The sequence below is a fragment of the Stegostoma tigrinum genome, chromosome 10, assembly GCF_030684315.1.
Source record: "Stegostoma tigrinum isolate sSteTig4 chromosome 10, sSteTig4.hap1, whole genome shotgun sequence".
Taxonomy (NCBI): Eukaryota; Metazoa; Chordata; class Chondrichthyes; order Orectolobiformes; family Stegostomatidae; genus Stegostoma; species Stegostoma tigrinum.
Window position 1 is genome coordinate 61,469,395 of NC_081363.1, and position 17,720 is coordinate 61,487,114.

Below are 17,720 nucleotides of genomic sequence, written 5' to 3' on the forward strand. Positions count from 1 at the left end.
AACTCATTAATCATCTGAGAGCCCCTACAGTAGTCACTGCTAAAATCATTTTCTGCCTTGATCAGTGTAATTTCATGTCAAAGTGAAGCATGAAGTTTTCTTTTCCACATTTGCTGCCAAATGAATTTTAGCTTCAAATGCAAAGATCTGTTCAACTACCAGAGTTATTAATTACACTGTAACATATTATAAAGGACTACAGCAATTTATTGTAATCTTATACAGGCAGTCAAATAACCACCCATTACACTTCCTGCAAGACACCATGTTCATCATAATGGCCAAGGCTCATTTCTATGCTTCCTGCATTCTGAATATCAGTTTCTTGTAAAGGGCAATAAGAAACATTAGCACGACTAAAGTAAGTTGCAATTATCTGATGTAGTCCCTAAAAGTATGACTTATTTTGATTCCTTCTAAATATCTGATGCAGGTGACTTTTAAAAATTGAATCTGCTAATGCATTGTGCCCAAACTGACAAATCATGGACCTGCTCCTGTTCACCTTTTATGAATCCTGATCTTGTTCAGAAGGTATTGATGGCCCAATCCATCCATTGGATTTACGCTACATGTGAGTTTAGTTCAGTGCTATAATAAACTAAAAAGAGAGCAGCACTGCTTGGAAAAATGTTCCAAATCAACTGGCTTTGTACAACATCTTCAATGGTATAAGATCTTGAGATAAACTTAAATTCTTCACAAGGTGTGTAAGTTAAACCACAATGATTTGACATGTTTAAAGGAAAGTGGTATATGGCTCTAAATTAGTTTATCCCTTTTCAACAGGACTTTATCTCCAGCTCCACTACAAAAACGTCAAACAACAGTACTGAAGGAAGGGGCATAAATGAGAGCCAGCAATATAAACATAATGGCAGGGAATCAGTGCAGCTCCCATTTCCAGAATGCAGTTTCATGTTCTCAGCAGGAGTTTTAAATTTGAGAATATTTGTTTCTAGGATTCTACATTTTACCCATTCAATTTAATACTTTTTAGCCTTATTTTACTGAAATGTTTTTCCATGTTAAATTCCAAAACTTTATCAAGTATTTATTCTGAGAGATACAACCAGTTAATCAATCCAACTTCAGTAGTAAAGATTTCAATTTTCTCCATTCTGAGTCACGAGTGTTTACATTACAGTATATCCTATAAATTCACTACAAATCACCATTTTCACACTAATCTTATGACTTTCACAGCTTGAAGGGAGGTGAGGGGAGCTTTAGTAATATGCAGCAACCGACTTGACCTAGCGGATTTCATTGTTTGAGAGGGGTAGCTTTCCCTGCTCCTGCTGACTCCTTAGACCCTCCCAGCTGAGGACTCTGGATCTGTACTTGATTATTGTGGGATCAGGAAGGGGATCTGATGGAAACTTACGGTATATCGAGAGGTCTGGATAGAGTGGAGTGTGGAGAAGAGATTTCCACTTATAAGAGAGACTAGGACCTGAGGGCACAGCCTCAGAGTGAAGGGACAACCTTTTAAAACTGGGAAAAGAAGGAATTTCTTCAGCCAGAGAATGGTGAATCTGTGGAATTCATTTGCCACTGAAGGCTGAGGAGGCCAAGTCATTGGATGTATTGAAGCCAGAGATAGACAGGTTCTTGACGATTATAAGACCATTAGACCAAGGAACAGAAATTAGGCCATTCAGCACATGGAGGCTACTCCGCCATTAATTCATGGCTGTTAAGTTCCTCAACCCCATTCTCCCAATTTCTCCCTGAAACCCTCGATCGCCTTGATAAACAAGAACCTATCTATCTCAGTCTTAAATGTACTCAATGACCTAGTCTCCACAGCCTTCTGTGGCAGTGAATTCCACAGGTTCACCACTCTCTGGCTGAAGAAGTTTCTCCTTATCTCTGTTCTAAAAGGTCTTCCCTTTACTCTAAGGCTGGTTCCTTGGGTCCTAGACTTTCCTACCAATGGAAAGTGTCTTCCTGACATCCATTCTGTCCAGGCCATTCAGTATTCTGTAAATTTCAATTAGATCCCCCTCATCCTTCTAAACTCAAATGAGTCTCGTACCAGAGTCCTCAAACATTCCTCATGTGTTAAGCTTTTCATTCCTGAAATCATTCTTGTGAACCTCCTCTGAACCCGCTCCAGGGCCTGTATATCCTTCCTGAGATATGGGGCCCAAAACTGCACACAATACTCCAAATGGAGCCTGAACCGAGCCTCATAAAGCCTCAGTAGTACATCCTGCTTTTATATTCAAGTCCTTGCAAAATAAATGCCAACACTGCATTTGCCTTCCTGACTACTGACTTAACCTGCAAGTTTACCTTGAGAGAATCTTGGACTAGAACTCCCAGGTCTCTTTGCGCTTCAGACTTCTGAATTTTCTCCCCAGTTAGAAAATAGTCCATGCTTTTATTCTTCCTACCAAAGTCCATGGCCTGACACTTTCCCACATTGGACTCCACCTGCCACTTCTTTGCCCACTCTCCTAACCTGCCCAAATCCTTCTGCAGCCTCCCCACATACTCAATACTACCTGTCCCTCCACCTATCTTTGTACCATCTGCAAACTTAGTCAGAATGTCCACAGTTCCTTCATCTAGGTCATTAATGTATAAAGTGACAAGTTGTGGTCCCATCACTGACCCTTGTAGAACACCATTTGTGACCAGCTGCCATCCTGAAAAAGGCTCTTTTATCCCCCTCTCTGCTTTCTGCCAGCCAATCCTCTATCCATGCTAGCACCTTGCCTCTAACACCATGGGCCTATATCTTACTCAGCAGCCTCTTGTGCAACAGCTTGTCGAAGGCCTTCTTGAAGTCCAGGTAGATAACGTCCATTGGCTCTCCTTGGTCTACCCTACTAGTTATTTCCTCAAAGAATTCCAGCAGATTTATCAGGCATGACCTCCCCTTGATGAAACCACACTGACTTTGCCCTACTTTACTATGCTTCTTACAAATATTCAGAAATCTCATCCTTTTAAGGGGATTAAGGGGGTGAAAGGCTAGAGGAAGACGACAGGAGAATGGGGTTCAGAAACATCATCAGTCTGTCGGCCATAATTGATTGGTGGAGCAGACTGGACGGGCTGAATGGCCTAATTCTGCTCCTAAATCTTATGCTGTTATAGACATAGCACTAAGGATTTCGTCCATATTTATTTAAAAATGAAAATTAATTTGCAAGCTAGAGCTAAAGATGCGATTGTGTCAGTTTAACAATTAAAATTGGAAGTGGACCTGAAGCCAAAATTGGAACTACACAGAGAGCTTAAAGTGCGTAGAGATGGAAACAATTGCAGAGATAGGGAGGGGAAAATCATGAAGGAATTTAAAAATAAAGATAAGAATTTTAATTTTTTGGTACATAAACAGCCAAAGGAGTAGTGGTGCAAAAAAGGGGATTGGTGAGCCCGTACCTGCAGTTTCAGTCTCCCTACCTATGAGAGGATATACTTGCCACAAGCAGTGCAATGGAGGCTCGCAAGGTTGATACTGGGGATTGCAGATCTGTGCTCTAAGCAGAGATTGGTTCAACTGGGCCAGTACTCACTAGGGTTGAGGAGCATAAGGAGGGATGGACAGATTAAATGCAGGGAGGGTGTTTTTCTTGGCTGCGGAGCCTAGAACCAGGGTCACAGACTCATGATACAGGGTAAGCCACTTAACACTAAAATGAGGAAAAATTTCATCTCTCAAAGGGTAGTGATCCTGTGGAATTATCTACCACAGATGGCAATGGAGGCCAAGTCACTGAAAATATTCAAGGTGATAAATATTTGTTTTTAGATTTAAAGGCATCAATGGGTTTGTGCAGAAAGTGGGACAGAGTATCAGCAATAACCATTCTGAATGGTAGAGGGGCAAAATGGTCTACTCCTGGTACTAGCAATTAAATTTCTGTGGTTTATATATGTGGATACATCAGTGAAAATAGCTGGCCAGTATGCTGGACTTTAATATTTTGGGCATAGAATGCAAGAGCATAAGGTTTATGTTAAACTTGTTTCAATTATTGGCTTGGCCTCAGCTGCAGTATTGTATCCAGTTCAGGACAGAACACTTTACAGGACACATGAAGACATCAGACAGAGTGCAGATGAGATTTACAAGAATCATGTTGAAAATCATGAGGGATTTTGATGGGATAGATAGGGAAAACTTTCCATCGGTGGAATAGTCAACAGCATGAAGGCATTTATGCAAGGTAATTGGCAAAAGAGGCAATAGAGGCATGAGGAGAAACATGTTCAGGCATTGTGTAGATAAGATCTGGGATACACTGCTTGACAGTGTGGTGCAAGTAGGTATTCAGCAGAAAATTGAATTATTTCTGGAAGAGGATGAAATTACAAAGTAATGGGGAGAAATGAAGGAGTGGAATAGGTGCTTTGCTCATTTGGAGAGCAGGCACAGATATGACAGGCTAATTAACCAACTTCGAAACGGCGCACAGATGAAAATAATCAAACTGTTGAACAAGTAAATTGTTTAAGATGTGCTATAACTAACAAATGCACCTATAAGTAAATGAAAGGCATCGGGAAATTTAACAGTGGTAATGTGAAAATGAAATTTTTTTTAAAAATGGCAGTCTTGAAAAGAACAATGTACTTTAATAATATTCATAAGCAATAGAATTTCAGAACCCAAAGCTAGGAAATTAAAATTAGTTCTCTGCCTTTATGTTCAGCCAAATGGAAACTAAACATTTTAGTCTATTTCTTAGGTCTCTTCATTTTTTCAAAGGCTATTTATTAATTAAATTTTGATTTCATCATTTTTTAAGTCTGTTAGGACTTCTGGCTAATTTGGCATAACAAACACCTGTAATTATATTCTGAAAACAATAATTTTCCTTTAATATCAATAGTTATTTATTCTCTAGGTGCTATAGCAAGGTTCGGTCTAACAAGGAAATTGGCCAAAGAATTTGCAAACAAAATGTTCCTCTGAGTAATGGCACATGGAATATTTGCATGCATTATCTGCTAAAATCAGAATAAATGAAATGCCAATCTTGATAAAATAGTAATGGACCTACTCTGAATGTTCAGCCAACATTATGGAACTTTTAGAGCTAATGTTTATCGAAGATACTTTTTAATCCTAATACAGTCCATAATCAGAATTAGCATTTCAAAAACCACAAAACCGCTAGATTCCTCCACTAAAATAAAGGAAGCTCTTGTGCAACATCTACTCTATTTCTGTAGACAGCTTTAAAGATTTCTGCATCCTAATTCTGGCCACGTAGAGCTAGTAGTCTGAACAAGGTTAGTGTTCCTACATAAGCATTAAAATGCCCTGTCAAATAATGCAGATATTCAGTAAAAGTTGGCTCAACAAAAGTAAAGTTCCAAAATGTTGGCCATGTTTACAAAGGTTAAGCAAAGATAACAAAATACATAAAATCATAGCTTTTCTGAAACAAAACATGCACTTTAATCATTTGATTTAAATAGAAATCTCCCAATTTAAAGAGCTTTTGTATTCGTCATGTCAATTATGACTGTTAAAGTTAATTGCTTTTGAGTTTCAATGCTGCATTACAAAACATGTCAGAGGAAATGAAAGATCTTCTGCTCCAAATACATCTCTGTAGTTATCACTACTGCCTCACAGCACTAGGGACCTGAGTTCAATTCCAGCCTTGGTGACCCACTGTGTGGAGTCTGTACGTTCTCCCTGTGTCTGTGTGGGTTTCCGCCAGGTACTCTGGTTTTCTCCCAGTCACAAAGATTTGCAGGTTAGATGGAATGGCTATGCTAAATTGGCTGTAGTGTATATGGATTTGCAGACATGGTGGATTAGCCATTTTGAATATGCGGATAGGGTAGTGGACTGGGTTTGGGTAAGATGCTCTTCAGAGGGTCTGTGTAGGGAGTCTATGATTTCCAATCCAGACTGGTCATAGCTGACTATCACCATGGTGGTGTTTCACTCACTATTTTGTAGCAAGATTAGTCTAATCACTGCATCCAGAGTTTATAAAATTTCTACAGTTGTACAAGACAAACTAATGTATAACTACTCCAATGCCATAAGCATGTAAGCTTCCTTCATACTTCACAAACAGTAGAGGTTCTATACTCAAATTAATAAAACTATTCCTTCCATCTGCTTCAAAATCTCAAATAATGTCATAATGTACTGGTGGTATTGGGAAAGTTGGATTTTGACCACCTTAATAAGGTACAAATAGAATACAAGAGCATGAATAATAAACCATAATGATGTGAATCAGAAGCATACTTTATCACATAAATATATAAAACTCATAGCTCAAATCAGAATTTGAGAACCGGAATGAGGTTTGACTACCGTAGCTTACAGGTGCAGTTTTAGTCCATTATGTAAAAACCATATCTTTCTTTGCTTTTTATTTAGCCTGCTGACCACAAAAGGTGCTGTGCTAAACTAAGGAGACTATGCAAAGAGATGGCTGCAATTTTAAGAATTATGTTTACATTGAGCACATTGTGAGTGGTATACAATGTTTCATTTTTCCTGGAACAGTGAGAACAGAAGCAGACACCACAGAGATGATAGGTTTTGAACCAAACGAAAACTGCTTGAAATGATTTGATTAGCTCCCGACCAGGTAACCATAGTGTGTGAGGAAAGAATGCAGCAGAAAACAACCTAGCTTGCAGACAGAAAGCATTAAAAAAAATCTCTCTCAAATAGAGGTACCAGAAGAGTTCAATAACAGGCAACTGTCTTCTACTCACTTTTCTTTGCAATCTCCTACTGAAGGAAATTTAAAGACAGTGAAAGGATAAATTCTTATCCAGCGAACAAAGGACAGCAGTACAACCTTGTGTCAACAGCAAAGAAATTAAAAGGCATTGCAAAAAAACAAAAGAAAGCTACTCATTGAATCCTGTGTTCCATACTGGTGCTATTGAACTGTGTTTCCCTGATTTTTTGTCCCCAACCCTAATATCCACATCTAGTCTGTCTTTTGTAAAGGGGGTAATTCAAGAATGGATGGAGCTTAAGTTGTAGGATATAAGATAGCAAATCATATTTCTTGATTTTCATTGGTTAAAGTAAATTTGTTTGCAATAAAGTCCAGAAACCTATTCTTTTAACCTGGGTTCACTGATCAGGAAAGTTGGGGATTTTGGACAGTTTGGCTAATTCTTTGCACATTTGTAATGACTCTAGAAGTAGTGAGACCTCAATGTGTTGTGATAGTCACTATTACGTAGCAAACTGGCTGAGCTGAATATGTGTAATACAAACTTTATTGCCACTGAAATATTACTGTGTCTTATTATTTATGGACAACTTGATAGAACTGTCCCAAAACCTTATTTTTCTCTATTTAAGGCTTTTAGAACATGTATGCATGATGAGTTAGAAGATTTAAAGCATGTAACTTTTTCAACATGTTCCTTTTGCTTTCTAACTCTTTACATTATGAACAATATCTTTTGTGTTTCCTGAACTATGGATTTGCATTTTTTGCAGAAGTTGGTAGAAGTTCACTGAAGAGATTTGAAGCGATGGTCATTTATCTTGATTTGGATTGGCTGATTGGTTGACTGACTGCTTGCTTTTGGGTATAATGTTTAGAACCAGTATGGTGAAGATCAACCATCTACCTCCTCCAGAATCACAAAAAGCATACTTGTTGGGGTCAGGGGTGGGGCGAGCACCAAAAGCTGCAAAGCACCATTGTACAGTTTCAAATATCAAGGGCAAACATTAGACCAATAGAGAGCTTAAATTGTTAGATCTCAATTTCACACAAAACATTTATTAGTAACAAGAAGATGAAGTGATGGCATTACTGGAATAGTTCAGAGGTTGGATATTCTATGGCTTTACCTCCTGATGACCGCACACCCCACGATACCTCCCTACTATATATACAGGAACATGATGGTATTTTTAGAACAATACAGTACAGGCCCTTTGGCCCACGATATTGTGCCGAGCTATTATGCTACTAAGATACACAGTGTGTATTCTTCACACTTGCCTGGATGAGTGTAGCTGCCCTAACTTGGGCAAAATAGTTCTCTTGATGGCAGCTTATCCACTTCCTTAAACATCACATTCTGCACTATCGGAGCACCACGACAAGCGTGTACCATCTGTAGGATGCACTTCAGCAATTGTCAGGCCTCTGTTGGCAGCACCATCTATACTCCCTATGACATGGAGTGACGTTTGAGTCAGACGCATGGAGACATCAAATACCTGCAACTTTCCCTTCACAGCATCTTGACACGAGTATATGTTGCTGAGATAAAACCTGGAACTTTCTTCTAAAAAGCATTGTGGGAACAACTACACCACACAATAATGGTGACGCACCACCACCTTCTCATTGGCAACACATGTCCCAAGATTCAGTTAAAAGAAATCTACGTCTGATGTCAAACAAATAACAAAGTTCAAAGTTAAAATATAGTTTAAATACTTGTAGTAATTATACACTTACAGTTGCTACTGAATTGAGGCGTTTTAATTGTTTCTACTTTGAAAGCGTCAGCAGTCGACTTTAAACAAACTGCAATAGAAAATTAAACAGCTGCAACAATTTCTTATTTACTTTTGCCAAACACCAACTCGACTCTTTACAGTTAGTTAGAGTACAAAATCTACATTTTTAATGTGGGGGAATATTTTCTGAAGATTTCTTTGATTTGATTTACTTGAAAATGTATTTATTTTGGAAATCCAGAAGTTATACTTTCTGACAAATAAATCATCAGGGCTTCAGCTTTCAGCAAACTATTCCGGAGGGACTAACTATTCTCAAAATTACATATCAAAATGGATTAATAATTGCTGAAACTACCTTTATTCAAGGAAACAATTTTTCATCAGAATCTGAGCCATATGCACACTTATAGTAGAATCCTTTTTTTTTGGAAAGCTTAAATTTTTGAGGTGAACAACAGTGTAGCTAAGCTACAGTCCAAGGGCTGTTGAAATTACAGATTCAGTATAACAGCAGAATTTCATGCAAACAAGAATGGAGCAGAAAACGATTAAACAAGCACAAAAATGCTACAGGGATCAACAATTCCAGAAAGAATTCAAAAGAACCTCATCTCATTGTCTTATCGTCACAAATTAATTCAATTTTCTCTTGAACCTATTTATATTCATCGCTCACACAGGTAATTTATCCTACAAGTCTGTTTTCCTGTTTACAAAAAAAAGTTTCCACTCTGAATTTTATTCATGATTCCAAAGTCTCTTTTTTTTCCTAAGGGCAATTACAACTTTTTTATTTCCACCTCATAATTTTTATTTAGATCTTAGAATAATTTTCACTGTCCACTAAGAAATAGCATCATCACAATCGGTGGTCCCTCGCAAACAAGGATGACTCTCTTCCACTCTCAGAGTGAGTCTGTAGGTGGCTGTAAAGACCGATACAGCTACCTCAGGCTCTGTTACACTTAGTTATGAGAAGGGGTGGTTGGGACAATGGTGTGGCAGTGCGGTCTTTTCACTGTTTTCATCTGGCTTCCATTTTTTTTCCTCGATGGCAAGATGAGGGTGCTCAATGCCTTCCCAGATGCTTTTCCTTCACTTCAGATGGTTTTGGGACAGTGATTCCCAGGCGTCTGTGGGAATATTGCACTTTGCCAGCGTGGTCTTGATGGTATCTCTGAAGTGCTTCCTTTGTCCACTTGGAGCTCGAATGCCATTTCAAAACTGGCAGTACAGCACCTGCAGGGGGTTTCCGGTGTTAGTCATGCAGATGACGTGTCCAGCCCATCATAGCCAAAGGTAGTCAGTGCCTTGATGCTGGGGATGTTGGCCTCGTTGAGGATGCTGGTGTTTGTGCTGCTTTCTTCCCAACAAATTTATAGGATCTTGCACTGGCAGTCTCTGGTACTTCTTCAGTGCATTGAGGTGTCTGCTGGAGACACTCCACATCTCAGAGCCAACAGGAGGGCAGGAATCACCACATCTCTATGGACCATGATCTTGGTGTCGGATCCAATGTTGTTGCTCTCGAATACCCTTTTCCTCAGGCAGCTGAAAGCTGTGCTAGCACACTGGAGGCTACGCTCCATGTCTTAATCAATAGCTGTTTTGGCTGACAGGACACTTCCAAGGTATTGAAAATGGTCAATGTTCTGTAAGGCCTCCTCGTGGACCTTGTTGATTGGGGGTTGATCCACAATGTCAGGCCAGGTTGATGGGTCACCCCAGCGAATGTCATCAAGCTACAGTACGGATGCTTGTGTATGCACAATCTCTGAAGGTGTACTCCAGGCCACTGTCAGCACCTTTACAGAGGTCAATGAGAGCTCGGGTCTACCCTGAATATTTGCAAGATGAAGGTCTAGGAAATAGCATCCTTTCTATGACTAGGCCATCAGTGATGAACACAGCATTTCAGAAGATCTCTGATCATTGTCTTACACAACGTCAAACTGTCCAAAATGTGCATTCCTGCCATTCTACTAATGCAATCTACTAACATCTCATTACAGAGCTAATACAATGGAAATAAATCGATGTAGTGTGAATGCTAGAGATTTGAAATAATTAAAACAGAGTGCTAGAGAATATAGCAGCTCTGGCATGATCTGTGAATAGAGAAAGACAGTTAACATTTTGGGTCCAACATGACTTTTTTCTGGAACTAGTTTTCTCTGCAGTTTCTCTCACTATAGGCGATGCCAGATCTGCTGAGTTTCTGTGTAATTTTCTGTTTATGTTACTGATAATATTATAATATTATGGAATTTGATAAGATGGGTATATATTTTTATTAATGTGAAATGGTAGAACAGTTTTGATCCCTTACCTACGTGAATATCTTAGAGAATTTGTAGGAACTTAAAACTAATAAATTCTCTAAGGAGAGATATTGTGCTGAGGGTGCAAAGAAAGATGGGAGGTGAAGTATACAAGTTTCTAGCTGTTATTGTGTGGAGTAACTGAAAATAAGAGAGATTCTACTGGAAAGAAACAAGCATAGTAACTGTCAAAACAATGCATTTGTGAGCCTGAGAAGCAATGGTAAGAAAGAGCACAGTTAGAAATGGAATGCAGAAATAGCTATAAATGGATAGTGACACTGCAGACACATGCTCAGAGCTTAAACAACGGTGTGCTAAAATGTTCCACAGTTCAGAAAATGCAATGTCCTAACACTATCCAGTGTTTGGAAAGCACATACTGCCAATACTGCTCATGGTTCAGACAATGCACATTGCTAACACTCTTGAAGCTTCAGACAGTTGACAGTGCTAGCACTCCCACAGCTTAGACAACTAACAGTGTTAACATGTCCCAAAGTTCAGACAACCCACAGTGTTCCTATGCTTCATGGCTCTGTGAATACATACTGATGACATGCTCCACAGTTCAAACAATACTAGTCTGGACACAAAGCACATTCTTTTATTGACAGAATGCTCAAGGAAGGCCGGAAACTTGTTGAAAGGTGGACCTTGCAACAAACTGCCATCATCTATATTTGAGGCAGTTATTTAAAGAAATTTAATATCGGAAACAGGTAGCCACTTTGCTTCTTACTTCATTGCTGCATGATGACACATGATGACTTTAAAATTAAATCAGGTGTTTGCAGTGCCAACTAATACATCCCTGTTGCTGGGATTCTCAAGAATGTAACAGTAAATAGCAATGAACTATAGAACCTTCTGAAGTAGAGGCCATGGTTCTATCTCTGACCCAAAAGGCTGTCACACTGAAGTTGTATTATGCTCTCATCAGATTTTGAATATTAAATTTACCTTTAGTTAATGAAGGGCAAGGAAAACTTTAAAACCTGGGAAGCAATGCTGAGAAAGACCACAATGTGGATGGCTCAGTAAAGAGAAAATGAAATGCTCACATTACTTTGACATAATGTTTCTACCCTAAGGGCACTATAACAGGTTGTTATTTTTAAACTCTTTTTCCAACTTAAATCAAATTGTAGAATGGGCAGAGATAGCAGCAAACTACAAAAGGTAAATTCAATACTGGTGTACTTTACACGTAGAGAATGGCAGCATTGGGCAGGGTATTCAAAAAAGGCTCATGTCATTCAGTTGACAGCTAGATTCTGTAAAGAAGGAGTGCAGGTTCCTATGAAATGGTAAGTTAAATGGGCTGAATCTCTATTTATCATTCAAAATTTTGTTGGTCATAGAAAGTAAATTAACTAAGCTAAATAAACTAAACTAATCCACCTCTATAACTTTTGGTAATGATTTCAGCAGCTGCTCAGCAAAAGAAATGCATTCGACGCAACAAAATATGGTAAACAGAGGACAGTTTCCAGTAGAAACTGGGAGGAGGAAAGAGTAAAGTACATTTATACGCTTCTCTTTTTCTTCCTGACTATATAATCTCTACTAAGATGTGAAAGAGTAAAGATGTGAAAGGAGATTATGAGCATAAAATGCGCCTCTAAGGTGGCCACTTAGTTCCATAGAAAGTCAATCAAGCTGTGTCTTTGTTCACTGTCTTTCAAAGCATCAAAGGATTTGGGTTACTCTGAACTACTTCACAACAAACAGCTAAGGGCATGTCCTCACGGACATATAAGAACCATTCTACACTCATGAATTTAGATACTTTTATGCATGTTGCCATGTCTTGGGAGTAACAATGCTGCTGCGGGTTCGTACGTGTTAAAACTGCAACTACTAACCTATACGTAGTCACTCAAATTTGTCAGCTAGCCTGGAAGATGTGAATCTAGTTATGTCTTGAAGTGTAGGGCACTTGTGGGTTTGTCCATTCTTACATAATAGCAAGTGGTACTGACTAAAACAGACCAATAATAACTGTGGTGCTATGAAATCAAGCAACCTAATGAGTTGGATTGAGAATCATGTCGCAAATTGTTTGGTTGTTGTCTTTCAGACAGCTTGATAAAGTACTTGGGCACAAATACTTGGTTCAGGTGATAAGGACACTTTTGCAACATTTTTGGGTCCTTCTGTCAAGAAACCAGATACAGGGGAGTTGAAAACAACTTGCAATCAGTAACACAGACACATTACATATAGAAACAACTGGCATTACTGTGCTTGGGAAGACCTGAATTCACAATAGTGTATGGCAGAAAACGCTATCGTGCTCCTTTCTTCCTTAATCAATTTACAGACCATCCTAGCCAGATGAAACAATCTGTCCAAAACATTTCTGAATGGAGTAAGTGCAACAGAAGTAAGTCTGTACTCCTGCCTATTCAGGGATCTACTTCAAATCTATATGTCCAAGTACATGAATGAAAAATGCACATGGGCAGTTGCATCTCCACATTCCACTGGGTGGATATATATCTTAATTTGCTCTATTCTCAGTAGTGATAGAATTCCCATAATGTTGTGAGGTAGGATTGTCAAGATTTTGTAACAGAGGTGAAGATATAACTGTATATATTCAAGTCAGAATGACGAACAACATCACTGGTTGGTGTTGCCAGTAGGCAAGTATATTGTTGCATTTGTCTTTCATGATGGTTGGTTGTGGGGAGGGGGGGGGGGCAATGTGGGGAGATGCAATGCAAGTTACCATGGTGAGATGCTGCTTTACGTACTGGAGTTGAATAGGATGTTACAGTGTTGAGCAAGTAGGCAGCTTTGTTTTTGATGATGCCAAGCTTCTTGAGGAAATTTGGCTAATATTTAAGCCAATTCCAAAAGTTGCTAAAGAAAATTGCAAACAAGCAACCTTCAAAAAACTAGAAAAAGATTCATGAATACAGCCTAGCAGCACAGTTTACATATATTAAGACAGATTTGTTACACACTTGTTGATTGAGTAGAAGTGCCCTCAGTTAAAGCATATCTACCTCCACACCTTACTGCGGACGAGTCTAACAGCTAGGAAATGGTGACTCAAGTCAATACCTTTAAGATTTGATCTTATCCATAGCTTGGATCAATCTTTTATTGATCCTCCTAAAAGAACTGAATTTGTGATGTATCAGTAGGCAACATGATGCAGATCATATTTGTTTTCTGAAGCTAGAAGTGAGTATAGGAACTGAAATAAATTTTAAATCTAATCAAGTCTGTATTCATTTATTGCGCTTCAAATTTTAAAAAAATAACATTTGTTCATGGGATGCAGGCATCACTTCTTAGGTCAGCATTTACTGCCAATCTCTGATCACCCAGTGGGCAGCTAAAAGTGAACCACGTTGCTGGCAGTTTGGAGTCACATGTAAGGCCAGGTTAAGGATGGCAGATTTCATTCCCTAAAGGACATAAGTGAACAACATAGATTGTACCATATTCAACAGTGGTTGCATTGCTGTCGTTAAATTACACCGAATTCAAATGTCACCACTTGCAATGGTGGGAGCCAAACCCATGAGGCTAGAACATTAGCCTGGGGTTCTGTATTACTAAGCCAGTTGCAATGTCACTATGCCACCACCCTCCCCTCTTTTTACTTTGATTCTAATGTGTAATTTTTTTGTATTCAGAGTAAATAACCTAAGATACTTACTTGTTGCTTTAATACTAAATTCTTCACGCCTTCCATTACAAACTGTGATCCAGTATTCATTACACGTGAAAGCAGGCTGCAAAAAAGAAACATTACTTTATGATGGGCTCACCCTTTAACACCTGTCAATCTAAACTTTGTTGGACTATGAATTATACCAGTCATGTGCAGAACAGAGGAACAATTTGAGATGTTTCACATTTGCAAATGTCATTGATTTTTTTTTGTTTTTTTTTTCTTCTGGATGATCAACACAAAACCAAAGATCTGTTTTGTTCAAGAGCTGCTTTCAATTACACAGGCAGAGGTTGTTCTGTAGAGCTCTCAGGAGTACAAACATTCCAATCACTCAGATTTGTCTGGCTGCTTCAGGCATCCACACCTTAATGACCTAAGCCTTCTGGTGTGCTGTTTTGAAAATAATACTATGTTATATCTTGCACATAAAATACTGTTTAGTAGACACTTGTTCCAAGGTTGTGGAAAGCACTATGAATATGCAATTCTTTCTCTAATTATACTTTATCAGTGAACAAACAAAAATACTTTGGGTTCGTGCTGCTACAAAATTGTGTGACAATAAGATACAGGAGAAGTCGGCTTGTCAGCACAACAAGTCTGCTCTATTATTCAATGAAATCACGAACGATCTGATAATTCTCAACTCTACTTTCCTGCCTTATCTCCATAACCCTTGTTCCCTTACTGATTACAAATCTGTCAATCTCAGTTTGAATATACTTAAAGGAGTAGTCTTTACACCTTCTGCAGTAAAGATTGAAAGAAAAAAATCCTCATCTCTGTTTTATATAGCTGATCCCCTATTCTGAGATTATGTCCTCAGATCCTAGACTCTCCCATAAGAGGAAGCAACTTCCAAACATCTACCCTGCCAAGTGCCCTAAGGGTGTGTTTCCATGTTGTATGACTCTATCATCTGATATGTTTCAATAAGGTCTCTATTCATTTTTCTAAACACCAGTGAGTACAGACCCAACCTACTTAATCTCTAGTCATAAGAAGATCCCTCCCTACCTAGAATCAATCAAGTGAATCTCCTCTGGACTGCTTCCAGTGCCAGACTTGGGGACCAAAATGATTCATAGTATTCCAGGTTGGGTCTGACTAGTGCCTTGTACAGTACTCAGAAGATCTCCCTATTTTTATACTCTATTCCTTTTGAAATAAAGGTTAGCAGTCCATTTTCCTTCGCTATTATCCTGAACATGAAGGCTAGCCTTTCATGATTCATGCATGAGGCCCCCAAGTCCCTGTTTCTTTCTGGATTTCCCCATTGCAATAACATTCAACTCTTCTATTCTTCCTGCCAAAGTGCACAGCCTCAAATTTCCCTGCATTTTGTTCAATCTGCCAAATATGCATTCACTCACTTTACTTGTCTATACCCTTTTGTAGACTCTTATCGTCATTCTCACTACTTACTGTCATCTCTAAACTGTACTTATCCAAATCATTGTCATATATTATAAATAACTGTGGTCCCAGCACTGATCCCTGTAGTACTCCACTAATTAGAGAATACAGTCCTGAAAATGCATCTTTTACCCAAACTCTTTGCCTTCTATTAGTTAGCAATCTGCTATCCATGCTAATATAGTACCAACACTATGGGCTCTTGTCTTACTGAGTCGACATATTTGCTATGCCTCATCATATGTCTTTTGGAAATCTAACTATAAACTGTCCCCCTTTATCTACTCAGCTTGTTACCTCCTCAAAAAAATTGTGATAGTTTTTTCAGACATGACTTCCCTTCATGAGGTCATGTTGACTTTGCTTGATTAAATAATGTACTTCAAGTGCTCTAAGTAAATCCTTTGTAACAGATTTGAACATCTTCCCAATTACAGATGTCAAGCTAACTGGTGCACAGGCTAGCTCACAATATTTCATGGCACGTATAATGACATCAATTTGGTGAATTGTTAATGACCAACATCAGCCTCATCAGAATGGCAAGGGAAATTTTATTTGATCCTGCACTTCATGAATTTTATGGCGACTCTTAAATCATTTGAAACTGTGCAGCAACATGTGGATGCCATAGAGCTGCTCCATAAAGACTAGAATAACGTAGCTGTCCACTGAAATAATTCTTGAAAAAAATAAATTTGTGTAGCTCTGTTTACGTTATCATGTAATGAATCTATTTTGTTACCATTTAGAATAGCTACTACTTGTATAACTTCTACTTCCAACTTTGTTCCTTATTATCATTTGCATCCAGCTGCTTTTACACAAAATTGTCAGGGTGCCAATTCCTTTATGGACTGTAATGTCATTTCTAGATTTTAAGTTAGAAGAAGTCTTGAAGAATCAACAAATTACAAACTTAGTGTTCTGTATTTCCCTATTATCTTACAATCACAATTATTGAGCCAGAAAGGTGTGCTTTAACAGGAAACAGGAAACAAGAAACAGGTGGTAAGAATCAGCCAATCACTTATCAATCCTGCAACTTTAAAAATAGTGATGAAATTGGGGTGAAGGGTAAAATGGATCGCTGATCTATTCCTGCTTGGTGGTAAAAGGAAAAGTTAACACCAGAAGTTCTCCAATCAATGAAACAGGGAATATCTAATGAGATTGGTTGGGTAGCAGCAATGTTCTCAAACTAGTAATCCCAGACATCATGCAGGCTTGGGCTAATAAGTGACAACTAAATTCAGACCACACAACTGCTAGGTAATGAGCACCTCTGACAAAAGAGAACCTTGTCATCATTCCCTGCATTCAATGATACGATCATTCCTGAATTCTCCACTACAAACACTTAGGTGTTACCGCTGACCAGAAATTGAACTGGATCAGCCACACAAATTCTGTTGCCACAAGAGCAGGTCAAAAGCTGGGAATTCTATGGTATATAACTCAACTCTTGACTCCTCAGTTACTGTATACCATTCATAAGATACAGATCAGAGGCGTCCCATAATAGTCAAGAAGCTTGACATAAATCCACAGTAAAGCTGCCTGACTGTATACCACCCACCTTATTCAACATTCAGTCCCTCAACACCAACATAAAATGGCACTAGTGTGTCCCATTGACATGTTGCATTACAGTGTCTCAACAAGGCATTTTCAATGACGCCTTTCAAACCCTCAACTGATGATGCTGGAGAATCTGAGATAACCAGGTGTAGAGCTGGATGAACACAGCAGGCCAAGCAACGTCAGAGGAGCAGGGCAGCTGACATTTTGGGCCTAGACCCTTCTTCAGAAATGGGGGAGGGGAAGGGGATTCTGAAATAAA

General features: G+C 38.8%; 1 protein-coding gene across 1 annotated transcript in view; it reads right to left on the bottom strand.

Annotated features, from left to right (window-relative positions):
- scfd1 (sec1 family domain containing 1) overlaps positions 1-17,720 on the bottom strand; it is a 169,418-nt gene that overhangs the window by 45,986 nt on the left and 105,712 nt on the right. The window contains exon 19 of the mRNA XM_048538268.2: positions 14,444-14,519. Coding sequence (XP_048394225.1) covers positions 14,444-14,519 — 76 coding nt within the window. The remainder of the gene's footprint in view (positions 1-14,443; positions 14,520-17,720) is intronic.